General features: G+C 35.7%; 1 protein-coding gene across 2 annotated transcripts; it reads left to right on the forward strand.

Moving 5' to 3' along the window:
- The first annotated feature begins 2,164 nt into the window (after positions 1-2,164).
- Positions 2,165-15,578, forward strand: LOC110693239. Of its 2 annotated transcripts, XR_002505567.1 has the most exons (11): positions 2,165-2,294; positions 2,616-3,861; positions 3,961-4,060; positions 4,190-4,541; positions 4,826-4,910; positions 8,338-8,394; positions 11,026-11,085; positions 11,208-11,429; positions 12,041-13,543; positions 14,706-15,282; positions 15,486-15,578. XR_002505567.1 is itself a non-coding variant. In XM_021870394.1 (10 exons), exons 2-10 carry the CDS (start codon positions 2,638-2,640, stop codon positions 15,102-15,104), a joined length of 4,002 nt encoding a protein of 1,333 aa, XP_021726086.1. In that variant the 5' UTR covers positions 2,165-2,294; positions 2,616-2,637; the 3' UTR covers positions 15,105-15,578. The 2 variants fall into 2 exon arrangements, 1 of the variants encoding a protein (XP_021726086.1); XM_021870394.1 differs by having other exon boundaries at positions 14,706-15,578.
- Positions 15,579-16,884: the final 1,306 nt, after the last annotated feature.

The raw sequence follows: 16,884 nt of genomic DNA on the forward strand, positions 1-16,884 counted from the left end.
AGTCTGCATGAATAAACTCTGTATGCTCTACAACTACACCAACATCATCTTCAAATTCTATCTCTAGATCTAAGTCAACAACATCTTCAACATAGTCATCCTCCTCATTCTCAGGTTGAAACTCGGGATCACTTCCATGATTATCACTAACATTACTACACAACTCACTATGTTTCACTGGACTGTTTGGCATGTTGTCTTCCCAATCATATTCTTCCTTTGGCAAGGAAAGAAGTGAATCTGTGTTTACAGCTAGCTCACATGTTTTTTGTGAAGTTTTTGGTAAGGAACTAGGGTTTATGGATGTGATTGGATTAGTCAAAGTGGGAGATTCAACATACTTATGGTTGATGGAGTGGAAGCATCTTTATTTGATGTAGTGGGACCAGGCAAAGAAAGTGGGGAGACAATTTTTTGGGTGATGAGAGCAATAGATTCCAAATGTTTTCTAGGACTTCTCCTAAGTGGGGTCAACTTTTTAGGCACTGGGCCTCTCTTAGGTGTTCATTTCTTTTGACTGTGTTTGGGAGATGATTTTATATTTAAGTGTAACAGGACAGCTAACTTTAGGTTCATTATGCTTTTGCAAAACAGGCTGTTTCATTGGTGACAACTCTGGCTCATTAACACAATGCAACACATACAAATCAATTGTCCTAGAACTTTACACCAATTCCCCCTACTCAAAAACTTTAGCATCACTTAATATTTTCCTTAAGCCATTAAGTAGATTAAGCCCTGGAACTAAAAAAAATAAATCCCATCAATCTTCTCATAATCCCCACACTTTCGTACCTAAATGAATTAATTAGCTCCCAATAACATAACTCATTAGGATCAGTCTGAAATGTCCTACCTTTACCACCCATATACACTAAGTCTCCATTAGCAACATTTTAAATTTACCCCCATGCCAATACCTTAGAGTAACAAGGTCAAAACCTGTCGAACGAGCCATTTTCACCCAGTTCAAACAAATCAACACAAATAATAACAACACATTCAACTCACATATATTCAAAATCAACATTCAACAACTACATGCAATTAAAAACCCTAAATTTGAAAGAAAATCAAAAGGCCGGAAATCAAAATGAACAGCAATTCAGCACAATTACTTCAAATTTAACCCAAAAAATAAAAATTGTTGCACATTCATGCATAATTTAAGGTTTCAACATCATAACAAAATCTCATAATCGCAAATAACGTTAATTTTTTTTTTTTTTTGAATTTAGGTAGAACATCGCAATTCTTACCTTCAATTTTTGCAGAAATTTGGGCGAAATCAATTACTTGCGCTGCTAAAACCTTTTGCTTGACATGTTCTTCTCAAAATCCCTCATCACTTGCAATCGTCACTCTTGCAAAGTATAATCCATGGCGAAAGCTTAGAAATGGCATTAATGGCACAATTCAGAGATGGGTTTAGGTAGTTGGAGAGGTAAATGCCAGCTGTATGTGCAATTTTGGGAGGGAAATTAAGGTCAAAGCCTTTTCCTAAACCGGCTAACTTAAACCTTGTAGGTTGCCTGTTTTTTTTTTATCTGTATAAAATAGATTACTCCATAAGTTTGCATGATTTTTACAAGGATCTTGCTAACGAACGCCCCGAGGTGTTGGATAACCCTTTAAAATATTTCCTAATATAGTATTAATATGGGAATGCATGCCAAAATCACGCATCGTTCGGTGTAATTAATGTTTATTTCAAGTTAAATTTCCTACTTCTAATTATCTTATCCAACGCCCACAGGGCGTTCGTTGGCTTCTGCCTTTTAAAAAAATGAAAAGATTTACATTTTTTGCAAAGGTTATACTCCCTCCATCTTATAATATAGTTCCTGTTTTCCTATTTTGAAGATCCATAATATTGTTCCTGTTTCTATTTTTGGATATTATGTAAAGACCATTATACCCACACTTTTTTAACTTTATTCATTGTATTTTCTAAACTACCGTTGAATTTTCGTTATGCTTTATTCATTTTTTACTTTCTCTCTATAACTTTTATCAATAATTGCACTTTTTACTTTATTTATGTATTTCATATACTTTTTCCTTTTATTTTGTTAAATATCGTAAAAAAACACTAACAAGAATTATATTATGGGACAAAAGTAATATTATTTTTGACAATTTTTCCTAATATTTTTCTCACGTTAATTTAATTTTCCCCCTCCATAGCCTTTTTCACGCTCACTATCTCTCTCTATTCTCCATTGAAGCGTACTCTGAATTCTCCATTGAAGCGCCTTGTAAGCTTTCTCTCCTCCATTGAACCAGTTTCTGAGGTAATTCTTTCTCTCTCTCCTTTTTTCCCGATAATCATTGAACGTCAATTTCACAATTTAGTGCTAATCGTAAAATCTAATTTTCAGTATAGTCAATTTAGGGTTCTTTTAAGGTGGATTATCGAACTATTGGAAGTTGATTATTGAACTATTAATCATAATCACTGATGTTATGAAAGATTATAACGAATGATTTGTTGCTACTTGTAGAAATTTGCTATTTATATTTCTAAGTGAGAAGAATTTTATGTGATTTTTTTTTTTCTTTTTTTTTTGTCTAATTTGAAAATTGAGTCAAATTCGTTTGTTAATGCGTTGCAGGCTTAGTTTATGTAACCCTTTAATGTTAGGACAGAATTGTGAGAATGAGGTTTGCCCGGTTGTAATGGAAGAAGTTACTTTAGAAGACGAGTCCGAAGATGAGGATGTGGATTTTAATCCCTTTTTGAAGGAGAGCCTTTCGGAAGAGGCTTCGTCGAGCTTGAGCTCGGAAGTGGATGGGTTGGATACTGATGTTGTTAATAGTCATGTTGAGAATGTAGTACCTGTAGATACTCATGGATCATTCAAGGGGATGACTGATGTTGTTCATGAGGGGGAATGTGGTGATGTTAGTAAGAGGGATTCGGAATTGATTTTGAATCAGGAAAATGATAAGGTTCCGGAAAAGGAGAATGGGTTGAATAGTGGAACTGATGCTGTCGAGGATGTTGTGGAGGCAGACATGGGATTGATTAGTTCCAGGAATAAACCCGTGATTGAATTGGATGATGAAGATGCTATTTGTAGAAGGACTAGAGCTCGGTATTCTCTTGCCAGTTTTACGCTCGATGAGTTGGAGACATTCTTGCAAGAAACAGATGATGAAGAAGATATTCAAAATGTTGATGAGGAAGAAGAGTACAAGAAGTTTCTTGCTGCAGTTTTGAATGGAGGGAATGGGGATCAGGGGAATCTAGAGGGTAATGATGACGACGACGATGAAGATAATGATGCAGATTTCGAGATTGAAATTGAAGAAGCACTTGAGAGTGACATTGATGATTGTGTAGTGACACCTAATAAGGATGAGAGATTTGAGAGAGCTAGTCGGCGTCCTGAGACTAGACGAAAGGGGCAGAAAAAAGCCAATGCCCAAAATAAAAAGAAGGTTATGCAGCAGGAAAATAGGCCCTTACGTCCACTATTGCCTGTAATGTCCGCTGCATCTGTTCCGTGTCTTGGTCCTAGATGCGTTGCACTTGAGACTTCTGTGCAGTCCCCCCAGTGTGATCAAGGGGTTTTACCGAATGGATTCCAGCCTCATCAAATTGGGCAACTACATTGCATAATATATGAACATGTACAACTCCTTGTCCAAGTATATTCACTTTGTGTTCTTGAACCGTCCCGGCAGCATATTGCATCACAGATTAAGGGCCTTCTGGCAGAGCTGCTTCACAAACGGGACCTAGTACTATCCTGGAGAAATGGGCCATATTCCATTTCTTGTTTTTACCCCTCATCCACCTGCTCATCTGTTTCAGTTGAAAATAAGGACTCTGACGTATCACCTAATGATGGTCAGGTACATTTTTCCTTAACTAGTAGTAGATGAAAAATGTACCCTTAAAATTGTGATGGAATGTTAAAACTGTAATAAAGAGAACTTGGTTGCCTTATTCAGGGCTGTCGATGGTCGCCAGTTGTAGGTGATTCTGTGCTATCAGTTTTGGATGTTGCACCACTTAAGCTAGTTGGAAGATATATTGATGATGTTTCTAAAGGTTAGCAGACTAGCAGAGCTATGGGATTAGCAAGTAGAGAGCTTTTTTTTTTTTTCTTTTGTTAAAGTAAATAGCTTATATGATACTTGGTTGATTATCATTTTCTGTTCTTGTCACTTCTTTTTCCAGCTGTACGAGAGCATCAACGACGCTGTGTGGAAACTACTAATACGTTTTTGGAAAAGCAGCCTCTTTTCCCCCTTCCTATTCGGTCTTCACCTGACGTGGATCATAATGTTTCTAAAGGAGATGGTCCATCTTCAAATACTTGTGAAGTATCACCGAGTAATAAAGGGCCTAAAAAGACATTGGCTGCTACCCTTGTTGAAAGTACCAAGAAACAACCTGTTGCCTTGGTCCCCCAACAAATTACTAAACTGGCACTGCCCTTTTATTCATTGTTTAATCCAGCATTATTCCCTCACAAGCCACCATCCCCAGCTGTTGCTAATCGAGTGCTTTTCACGGATGCTGAAGATGTGTAAGTCTTTTTTTTTTTTTCAATTACTTGACTGCAAATTTAGTATCTTTGAGTAGTTTGGTTGTTTTATCAGTTTCTTACTTGCCATGTATAATAGTCAAAACTAGTATATTTTGATATATGCTGATAGTTTACTTTTAGGACTATCTTCATCGTATATTCTTATTGCTACATTGTATGTAATATAAGTATCATTGAAGTCAATGGAACATTGCACTTGTTTTAATGAAACGAGGTGCTAAATATGGGGCAATTTGTCCTGATTTTTGAATTTGAAAATCTAGGTTGCTTGCCATGGGAATAATGGAATACAATAACGACTGGAAATCTATTCAGCAGCGTTTTTTGCCTTGCAAATCAGAGCATCAGGTAAAAGCTTGATTGCCTTCATGCTTATGCTCAATAATTGTTTTAATTGATCTATTGTGAACTTGTGCTCTACATTTGGTGCCATTGTTCTATAATCTTGTCTATGGCTAGAATTACCATCATCACTCTTACCTGTGTGAAGCCTTGATGTTCTGGTTTGCTATTCATCTTGGATGTGAACTCGGAGGATTTATTTATTCGTGTTATGTGTTATTGGTTCTCTGTAGTTTCTTTATCCAAAATTCCACAGATGTTTTTCAAAAATTATAAATAAAAAGTCCAATCTATCTGTTGCAAACTTTTAATCTTTCTGTAACTGTATGCTTGCCTCTCTTTGCATAAATGTGAAACATATATTCATACTTGATTTTATACTTGAGATGCTCCAGAATTTTTGTACTGAAGGTTGATAATTGAATTATTTGATTGGAAACCATCATATTTGGCCAAGTTTTTGTGATTTGTGATATTAGTTGTTAGAAGAACATATACAGAATAAAATAGAGTAACTTTGCTGTTTATATTGGAGATGGTTGGAGCTCTTGGAAGGATGGAATACTTGGTTGCTGTATATGTGCGAGACAACCATTGCATTTTCTTTTTTCCCTACCTATAATCTACTTCTATTCTGATTCTATCTGTAGGACATATTTCTCTCCTACTCTGTTGATACTCTTTTTCATCTAGGCACCATCATTTTAAAGCAAAGATGGCTTACACGTGAAGCTTAAATTTTCTTGTGAAACTCTATGAGATAATCTTTTTTCTGGATGGGAAGCTGGATACTCTTTGGAAATCAACATTCTATTACAATTTTTTTTTTTAAAAAAAATATTTATTTTTCTGGTACTCCTTCATATTGTTATTTTGCATCTTAGTAGATGATATTGTGGTTTGAGGGGAGAGAGCTCATAAAGAATAGTGTGCTTTGCCAGGTCATTTTACAGCTTCTGTAGATAAGTTTTTAGACTGGAAAGAGAGGGTAGGGACACTGAGACTATTAAACCCTTGTTTGGATATCAAAGAAGATGAGGGGAGGGAGGGTGAAGGAAGTAGTCGGATCTCATATTCCATATAACTATGAATGGTGATAAAGTATTTAAAATGATACCTTGTTTCTTGTTTTTCCCTTAGCAATAATTTCAAAGTTTGTCAATCTAGGTTATAAAGTTAAAGGAAAAATGGAAATTAATAATCCCACCTTTTGGTGGTCTTCTCTAAATAGTCCCACCTTCAATTAATCTCAAAATAATCCCACCTTTACACCTTATCTTCTTAAAATGGTCCTTTTTACTGGTTACTTATTAAACAGGTTAAAAACATCTATTTTCTTTTTTTTGTTTTTTTTTTTTTTAATAAGGGCCTTCTACCACCATTACCAGATTTACCACTACCACCATCCCCAACAATACCAAGACTTCAAGGGCTCACCAACCAGGCAACCACCACCAGCAAAGCCACCTCCTTCTTCGCCACTTGCCAGCCGTCAAAAACCACTTGGGAATCTCACAAGTTCTGAACCCAAACTGAAAACCGCAAACCGGATTGTTCCCGCCACTTGAACCCACCACCAGGACCCCCCAAAGTCCTACGGTACCTACCCCACTGAATCCCAACACCCCGTAACCAGACCGTACCCAACCCGAAAACCCACCCCAACACCCAAAATCCAACCTTCCCTCCACCACCAAAATCTACCTCACACTAAAACCCCACAACATAAAAACCCCACCCAAGTCACTCTAAACCCGTCCCACTGATACAGACAGACTGGTGGTGAAGGGGTGTTTGTTAATGACGACGAGAGTGATGAAGGAGAGGAGAGAGAAAGGACGGCGGAGGGGGCGCAGACGCTATGGACGGTGGTTTTGAGTAGGCAGGGTAATAGGATGGGGGAGGTATGAGAGAGAAAGCTTTTCTAATAATTAGAATTAATATTAAAAATGCTAAACCAATAGAAATGTGACAAGTGTTAAGTTAACCTATTAAACCGGTTAACAACCCATCAAGGACCATTTTGAGCGGATGAAGTTCAAAGGTCGGATTATTTTGAGATTAATTAAAGGTGAGATTGTTTAGAGAAGACCACCAAAAGGTGGGATTATTAGTTTCCATTTTTCCAAAGTTAAATCATTGGCGGTAAGTAGAATTTTCTCAACAGCATTTTTTCTTTTTATCTAATAGAGAAAGGGATAATGTCAAACTCTATCAATCTAGATTGTCAAAATGGAAGACAAACTGACAACAGCCGCAAATTTACCATCATCAATGGTTCAATTTCGAATTGAGCAATACCACGTGGGGTCTAATTGATCTTTTGATTGCTGTTAACGGTGGCAGAGTCTTTGGGTTGACGGAGCAGGTGGTGAGGTGAGAGGAAATCCAGCTGGAGGATTTACATCCATTGTACAGAAAGAGAGGGTTGGGGGTAGGAGAGAAAAAGTCGTGAGGGTTGAATCACTTGAATGTTTTTGTGAAGGTTTAAACATAGTAAAGTTAGGGCATACATGTCTTTTCCTGTTATTGTGTGTTTTGCTCTCATTTGCCTTCCAGTTCTTTTTAAATTTGGAGAGCCTTGTTTCTTAGAAAAAGAAGGAATAAAATCACCTCCATCTCTCCCCACAATATTCTATACAAAGAATGGAAAATATATTCCTTCCTTTCCCCTCTCTTCCTTCCTCTCTAAATCTCAACTACCCAAACAAGCTTATAATATGAGATTTTATATATCTGTACTCCATTCTGAAACTTTTTTTTTTTTTTTTTTATATAGTATCTTTTGTATTCTTTGTGCCATTTTTTTGTAAAAAATAATTGGATCTATGTTGGTTTTATGTATTTAATCTTGAGTGAGTTGAGTCTTAACTAATAGAGTTGTTTACTGTGTTTCTCTTCTGTGTTAGTTTGTGTTAATCTGTTCTGTCTCTCTGTTATTATCTATGAATGACATACAATAGTACAACATGATTGCTGTGCATTTATATTTCCTGTTAGCTTTCTGGAGGGTTTTTTGTCCTTGTTGGGTATACTGTCCAAGCTCATATTTTCTGGAATCTCCTCTCATAAAAAGATGTACTTCTTTCGTCCCTATATGCATGCTTCATTTTTACAGGGTGTCTCTAAAGAATGTTCCATTTCCTTAATAGGCATGTAGTATTGTGGTCCCATTATTCAACTCTCTCATCAAGAATATGGTCATGCTATTTTACCTTATCATCAAAATCACTTAACGGAATATTTAAAACTGTGCAATATGACTTGGAGCATACATTAAAGGATGAAGGGAGTACATTGTATGATTAGCTTACTTTTATTACTTCCTATGTCAAATATATACATAAAATGTACATTATTACTATAATTATTATGTAGTATTATTTTTGATATACTATAATAATTGATACATGACAATTTTTATATGCCACAGATTTTTGTAAGGGCAAAAAATCGCTGCTCAGCTAAGGCACCTGAAAATCCAATAAAGGTATTAACTCAATATTGCCAATGCGGTAAATTATGTGTTTTCAATCCAATCTTTTTGATAGCTGCCTATCTTTGACTTTGGTCTGTTTTATTCACTTTTCTATTTGATCTTGGCATCTTGATTTGATAGAGATGTTTATCAAAACAGTGTCGTTAATTTTCCCTCCATGTTCGTAGTTTCTCTTACCCTCCTTTAAAGATGCTATATATATGTGTGTTACTTTTACTCACCAGCAAATGTATTAGTGTTTTTTTATTTTTCCCTGTGAAATCTTGGTTTGACAAAACATATTTGCTTCCCTTTCTCATTCTTTGAATTGCCCCTGTAGTTCCATATCTCTTTGTTTGACATTTGTAATTTGACAGTAGCTTAGTATGAAATTGAACCTTAATGAGTCAATAGGCATATTGCATTACTGCTAGTTAAATGTTGTTCATTTGGGTGTATTCTACAGTGAGAAGAAAGAATTGATGTGGTAGGTTTAGTCTTGAGTGTGATTCCAGGTGATTATCTGGGTAGGAAATGATCTACCTAGCAACACTTTTTTATGCTGAGGAGAACCTAATGCACCCTGTAGTTGGTAGACCAAGACTCTGCATCTAGGGCTAATGCCTCATGCTGCTGAATGATTTTTAACGTAGAGGATTTTTGAAAGCTTTGGTACGTGACTGTTCTACTATGGATTTTTTCCAAAAAGGTTGGAATATGGTCACGAATCCTCACCTCCAGATTTCAGGGCTCCATGATTTGGGTGAGGAGCATAGTTTTTTTTTTTTGGTCTTGTTATTTATTAAATATATTATGTGGCTTGTGCATAAAGAGTGGGTTTCAAACTAAAGTCTTTGTATATATTTTATGTTTAGGAAAAATTGACAAGAATAATCCCAATTTTGCCTCATTCGCCCAAAATAATTCCAACTTTTGATTATTTTTAATAATCCGAACTTTAATATAAATTTGCTTTCAATGGTATTAAGGCGGGTGGGCGGTGGGCAGGCAATTGGGTATTAAGTAGATGTCAGTGGATTAGGATTTTGTACTTACCACATGTGATACTCAGGAATGAGAATGAATTCTTTAATATACTTAATTCCCTTAAGGTGTTTAAAACTGTGTAAAGGAGATTTTGGTCCGGAAAATAGTGTATGCATCAATGTACACAATATTTTCTTTTACTCGCATTTATTGAAATGAAAAAAGATCACTCTCTTAATAATTTTTCCTTTGCTCTTTAGTATTTTTACTTAACCGAAAAACTCTAATTACTAGTTTTTACCTCTTCAACTTATACTTCCCCAGTTTTCAGTTGCGTGCAATATTTGATTTTTTTGCATTATTCAATTATTATATTATCTTTGATGAGTTTGATCACTAATATCTTTTCTTATATAATGGAAATAAAATGTTGAAAGTTAGATTTTCTGAAAATATACATTGTGATCTACCTGATAATTACTGAAATTTGTTTTTTAAATTTCTTAAAAAATGAGGTCTAACATTTTAAAAAAAATTGGTGCAAAAGAGTCAAATGCTGCGTATAATTTGAAACGGGGGGAAGTTTACAAAATTGTCCTTTTGACAATTTTTGTGGGATCCATATTTTTAGTTGTGATATTCTAATTAATTTCTTATTAATAAGGTTTTTTAAATAGATCTCCAATTAATAAGTTAATATCAAGAAATTCACTATTTCTCATTAAACTTAGGAAAATTTGAAGCGAATGATTCCACCTTTGCCACTTCTGCTCAGAACAATATCACTTTTTCTATATTTGGAAACAATCCCACCTTTGACCCCATCTGCTCAAAATATTTCCTTAACCGGTTTGTGAGATTGGTAACCGGTTTTAAGTGGCTTGGCACCTTTCACTTTCTGATTGGACTTATTTTTTTATAACAGACAATAAACAAAATTAATTAAAAAAAAAAATTTGCCATTTTTTTCTCTCTTCTTTCTCTCTAGCCACCATTCTCCATGGCCTCGGCTCCGGCTCAACTCTTGTATCTCCTCCGCATCTTCCACCGTTTGTGGCATCGTCGCTAGCGAATCCAACCGCTCTATAGAGTGTTTCAGTAACTGTCAATTAATTTCATATTTTTTATTGCTGCCAAGGAAACCCAAATTGGTGGATCATCTTGAAGGGTTAGCTTAAGCTTATCTGCGCTGCTCTATAATTTGATGGTATTTTTCATAGAGATTTGACAGTTTGAGAAGCATAATGGAACATGGAAGTATTGCTTTGTTGGCCCAAAATATAAAGTCTGATTAGCCAAAATTCTTTTGATTGAATATACAAGTCGTTTCATTACCATGGCAATTTTCAACTAAATTTGACAAAAATTTTAACATGTGAGAATTTGTATCCATCTTCTAGAATAGTTGCTCAAATCCATATTAAAACCTAAACTTTCAATAGTGCCGTGGTCATGAATAACTTAAAGTGGCTATGAAGTCTAATGATGTTCACGACTTCCTGCAGATCCACTGTCATTAATTATTTACTAGTATCTAAGAGATATCTCAGCACCCTGTTTTCCTCCCTATTTTATCTTGTTTTTCGGTTCACAACAATTCCCTTTTGTAGAAGTGGACTGAGTTTTTCTCTCATATTTTTGCTTGGCTTCATTCAGGCTGTAAGAAAGATGAAAACATCTCCACTCACAGAGGAGGAGAAAGCTCGTATTCAAGAGGTGATTCTATTTTCTTGGATTTTTTTTTTCATTTAAATTTATAATTTAAATAATTTTGTACTTTGTTTGATTTAAATCAAGACTGTCTGGTGTCTTATTATATTGCTTGCACTTTTAAATAGGGACTCAAGGCATTCAAACTTGACTGGACATCAGTTTGGAGAACTATGGTTCCGTATAGGGATCCTAATCTGCTTCCTCGGCAGTGGCGCACTGCTATTGGAACTCAGAAATCATACAAATTTGATTCAGCTCGGAGGGAGAGACATAGAGTTTATGAGTCAAACAGGAGAAGAAACAAAGCTGCAGCTATGGATTACTCTCAGATTGGATCTGAGAAGGAGGTACTTTTCATGTCATCAGTGTGCTTGCTCTAGATACATGCAAACTATATGCACTCCTTGATCCTATCAAAAAGGAAAAGAAAAACTGCAAACACTTTTACGGAGACTAAGTAAGAAGGAAAGGAGAGGAGTATCTCATGCACATTTCACCCTCTTAACTTTAGTGTGCTTGTATAGGTTGTATCTGCTTGATGAATGAGAATGTGGCAAGAGGTGATATTATCTCTTAATTTTACCTTGCTATCATGATTGTGGAAGTCATCATTTGATTTCTAACAAATTGCTCATGTTTATGTAATTTTGTGAAGGCCTTTGGTGATAAAAAAAATGATAAGTCATGTCAGCACACAGCTAAGATGTTCGCGTTATAATTGTTGCAGCTATTTTATTGAATAACGTGGTCTTGATGTAGTCTTTTTGTCCAAATGTAGAAGCTTTGCCTTCATCTTAGCTTCCATTCAGTTGGTTCTTATGGGGTAAATTTTCTTGTAGAAGTCTAGTCGGAGGGATTCGTTTGATTATATTGTTTGATGTATTGTGCATATTAGTCATATTGCATATTTTTTTTCCTTTTTCCGTATTTTTAACATGATGAATTTTCTGGTTGCCAGAATGAAAGCGGAGAAGACTTCGTGGACAATGATAATGAAGCATATGTTCATGAAGCTTTTTTGGCCGATTGGAGACCCACTCTCTCTGGAGTGATTCCTTCCAAAATATCTTCCTCAAGCCTTAAGTCAGGATGTCTGCATGGAGATGTTCCGGTTGCTAGCTCTAGTGCCGCCCAGAGTGGGACAGATAATCATCATAACCGAGAAATTCAAATTAACAAAGGTCATGCTTACAAGGGCTTAGCTGCTTCAGAAAATTCCCATTTAATACATTACAAATCTTTGCATCCTCATGGGGTTTCTTCTAGCCAACCGCCACCTATTCCAACTTCAGAAACGTTTAGTGAATCGCTATCTCGGTCCCAAAGGGCTGGAAAGCCTAGCGTTTCCAATCTAGTTAAATTAGCGCCAGAATTACCCCCTGTCAAACTTCCTTCAGCAGTCCGTATTATATCTCAGGCTTCTCTCAGAAATACTCAGTTTGGAAGCTCCAGTGAGGTTTGTGCTTCTACTCCTGCGCCTGCAAATTTAGTAAAACATGCGCAAGACAATACTATGATACCAAATCCCAATTTTGAAAGTTTGCCCTCGCAAAAGGATGGACTCTTGAAGAATGGAAGTCTCACTAAAGAAAGAGGCACAAAACTGGATCCTCAAATGCACCCTTTACTGTTTCGAACCATTGAAGAGGGGCATTTACCATGCTACCCTGTTAACAATCCTATGAGGATTCCTACATTTAGTTTCTTCCCACCTTTGCAACATCAAATGAATGTTACTCTACTACGAAATCCTTGCCCTGCTGGGCCCGATGCTAGCTTAGAATTTTCGGGATCAAAAGAAAGTGCCTCAGCATCTTCCAGTCTAGATTTTCATCCCCTATTACAAAGAGCTAAAGAAATTCGTGCCAACTCTATAGACACTGGCTTGACTGACTCTTTACTAAATACTGATCTGGAGCTTTCTAGGGATCAATATGTGGAAGACATTGTTTATGATGCTGGTGCAACTGCTGCACAAATGGCTGCTGCTACTAGACTTACCAGTCCCAATGCTGATGCAAATGATTTGGACTTGGATATCCACCTGAGTTCTGCATCTAAAAGGAGAGAAAATTCAAGCAAAAGAGATGAAATAAATTCGTCATTTCCATCAATAAGTGGGTCAAGGGTTGTTGAGAGTGTGAAAGAGAGAAGTGCCATGCACGGTGACTCATCTCAGCTTGCTGAGCTCCAGCCTGCAGATCCTGTTGGTCAGAGGCATATGGAGATATCTATTCCTGATAATTCTTCTGCAGTTTCCAATACGGTTGATGGTAGTTATGGCTCATGTATTAATGATAATGTTAGTGTTCATCCTCCCTTGGAAATAGTGATGGAGCAGGAAGAACTTAGTGATTCTGATGAAGAAATGGAGGATGTAGAGTTTGAGCGTGAAGAAATGGAGGATTCTGATGGAGAAGTGGGATCAGATGCCGAAGAAGTTATTAGCATGCACAATAAGGTAATATTTTTCTTCTTCCCTGATTAAAAACAACATTGCTGCTGTTTTTGTTGTACATATCTGATTTAGTTAGGTGTTAGTTCAGGGAATTACTAGATCTAAATGCATATGATGCGTGAATATTAACAAGCGTGTACAACAATTATGTTAAAACTTAAAAGCATACTTAAAACGTGAGGGTATTTTAGGTAGACACAAAACTCCTTGTGAGCTGGCTTATATAGTAGAGATTGTGGGGCTTATTTGTGTCACCTACTTTTCCCAGCTTCCTTATTAATACGGTTAATGGAAGATGTTTCTTTGTCAAAACTCAAAAGTAGTTGCCAGCTTGTCATATTGTCCTAACTCGTTATTTTTAGGGATTCAATATGATTTTACTAAATAAGTTTTGTTGTTGCTGTGTCCCTCCAACCTTTTTTCATAGTGCATAGTATCATTTCAGGTGGGGTTATTTTGGGAAATCCAAACACAACCTATTATATTTTAGTAAGTATGACAACCTTTTCTTTAGCATCCCAAATTTGCTTGTGCTTACTATCTACAAATGAAGCATCTAATAATTACTACTCTATTTCATTGGGTTTAAACTCCCAGATCATGCCTTTTCTTGGTCAATACTTTCTATGTGCATAATTTGTATATCTATGTATTGCTTTATTTTTTCTGCATTTTTTGTGAGCAAGCTGTTGTTTGAAACTGTCCTTTGTATCCTATACCTCAATACATGACCTTATTAGCCTATTGACATGGATTTTCTTTTATTAAACGTTCTTTAGTGGTTTCTCTACACTGCTTATGAAGTGTATTTCCCCCTGGCAACATGAGCAACAATAACACCAATTGCTGTTTTGGTAAACTGTGGCTCAGACAATACTCAGCCTTAATGACATCCTAACCCAAAGCAAAGAGGATACGGTGAACAGCATCAAGAACTTGATGCCTGTTTGCCATTTGTAATTCTCATCAAACACCCTCTAAAAACAAATATGTGGATAAAGCAAGAAACTATTATTCATGCCTGAGGTTTGGCTAGACCTTGCCTCGTATGCTTAGTTTGCTTTCAACATGTCTTGTTTGGTCTAGGATAGCCCTGACTCCCTGACTTTTGCGCATCCAAACCATTTAATTTTCTCTGTTCTTTCTCCTTGGTTTTTTTCACTAGGTGATTCAGGAGCAATCACATACTGTGTTGGGCACAGATGATCATGCCCAGCTTTTGAGATCACTTGCATCTGGAGTTTCTGAGCGGATTCGGTCTCAAAGAAAAAGATCTCCTAGATTGGGTTTGACAGGGACAGGAAAAGACCACACAAAGGATTCCTGGTTAAGTTTGAATTCTCATGGCTCTCATTGCAAACCACTTTCAAGAACCAAAAGGGCAGAAAGCCCCTCTAGAGGAGGCCCAGTTTTATCAAGCCCCAACCGATATCGTAAGAAAGCAGTTTTGAGCTCAAAAGATGTGTCTTCAAGTGACAAACAATCTGATATTTCTCTGCAAGATCCCTTCTCCACACCATCAAGGAAGTCTAGAAAGCAGGCCTTAAAAAATTCCTCTCTTTGAAAGTGGGTGTCCCTGCTCTAAACTTCAGTTGTATAAAGAAGGATTCAAATATAGAAACAGTCTCCCAGGTTGTATCAAAAATATAGTTGCTAACCAACTTGAATCTTCAGACAAGAAGGAACCGATGCATTGACAAAATAGTGAAGGTTCAGAATGGCAGGAAGTCTATGGAGTTCAGGTATGCCCTCCTTTTAGTGGGGGGTTTTTGGTCGCCTTTTGAGCAGTAGTTACTTGTACATTCCTTGCACCTCCCGTTTAGAGGGGGGCTTGAGTAGAAGATGCAATTGTATATAATGTATTATTGTCTTATTTGTATATATCATTCTTTTCATGATATGGATCATGATAGTCTTTTTAAGGAATGTTTGTGTACATGTACAGGTTATACGGCTCATGTAGATGTGTTACAAAATAAGAACGATGATGACAGGTTCTCAATGTTATTCAAGTCCTAGTATTTTTCTGTAGAAAAAATGATGGTGCTCTTGTTTAAGTGGGCTTTGGGAGTCATTTGTAGGCTCTTCCGATTGAAATGAGAACTGTATGTAAACAAGGGCAGTAACATGTATTTTAGAGAGGGTTAGCTCCGTATGCCATAAAGCAGTTTCTGGGTTCCAGTTTGATTCGCCACGACAAGTACTCACAATTGGACTTATCTAGAATTAACGGTACAACTGTGTGTTAAATTTTCCTTTGGAGAGAAAAAGTGTGTTTATTAAAGTCAAAATATATTCAATATAAATTTCTATAAGTCCACTACTTCAAATGCAATAAGTTATGTCCCTCAAAAAAAAAAAAAGACAAATATTTAAAATAATTGGATGTACAATAAAATATTGTACATCCGCTTTAAAGTTACCTTAAAATGAACAAAAGTTCTCCTATAATGAATGAAAATTACTCAATAGATATATGTTATTTTGATATAAATCAAAATTATTTAAGCTTTGTGGATAACCCTAAATTCAACAAAAGTTATCACGACGTACAGTAATATTATGTACATCGGATGTATACAAAAGTTTTTGTAAAAAAAAATGTAATAAGTTATATTTTTAGAGAAGTTCAGACAATCAAACCCAAATGAGACAATTATAATTAGAATAAGTTTAGATAAAATAAATTTTGCCAATATAATTTAAAACAAAGTAAGATAAACCAAACAAAGTCTAGCTAGTTAAGGGAAAATTAAATCGATTTTTTAATTTTTATTGTAAAGTTGTAGAAGATACATATATACCGTTATAAAGTAAATAATGTAAAAATTATAATTTAGATCCATTTAAAAATATATTTTTGTTAGATTATAGTAGATTTTTTTCACCACAAAAAGTCAAAATGAAGGCTTTTAGTTATCTATGGGATTAGTAAAATCAACTTTACTCCAAAAAGAAAATGATATATAAATATTCTCTAATTTTCTAGAGAAGTAACCATACTATTGCATGATTGGAAATTAAATGTTTCATGTGGTGCAAAGAGCCAATTTTCTATAATAGTCCTTTTTTAGGTTTTAAAAATGACTAGCCTACATTGTCAAAAGGCCAATTGTGCATTATGATGTTTCTTCGATGTTTCTTCTCACTTGCTAAATATGTCTAATTAAATTAAACCATTGTACGATTAGCACATGGAAGCATAAACATTAAACAGGCTTAACATTGGATTTGTCCCCATTCTTCTTTTTGGTCTGATTTTAGTTTTGCCATTAGTAAAACATATTAATGTTAATGCATGGGTCTACTTTAGTGTTAGTGGCCTTTCTTTAATTAGTTCAACA

The sequence above is a fragment of the Chenopodium quinoa genome, unplaced genomic scaffold (genome assembly GCF_001683475.1).
Source record: "Chenopodium quinoa cultivar QQ74 unplaced genomic scaffold, ASM168347v1, whole genome shotgun sequence".
Classification (NCBI taxonomy): Eukaryota; Viridiplantae; Streptophyta; class Magnoliopsida; order Caryophyllales; family Amaranthaceae; genus Chenopodium; species Chenopodium quinoa.

Bases quoted from the DNA above. Each gene is read 5' to 3' on its own strand.
- LOC110693239 (XM_021870394.1), top strand. From the start codon at position 2,638: ATGTTAGGACAGAATTGTGAGAATGAGGTTTGCCCGGTTGTAATGGAA. The intron at 11,086-11,207 runs GTGATTCTATTT...ACTTTTAAATAG, and splicing joins AGAAAGCTCGTATTCAAGAG to GGACTCAAGGCATTCAAACT. The intron at 13,544-14,705 runs GTAATATTTTTC...TTTTTTCACTAG, and splicing joins TTATTAGCATGCACAATAAG to GTGATTCAGGAGCAATCACA.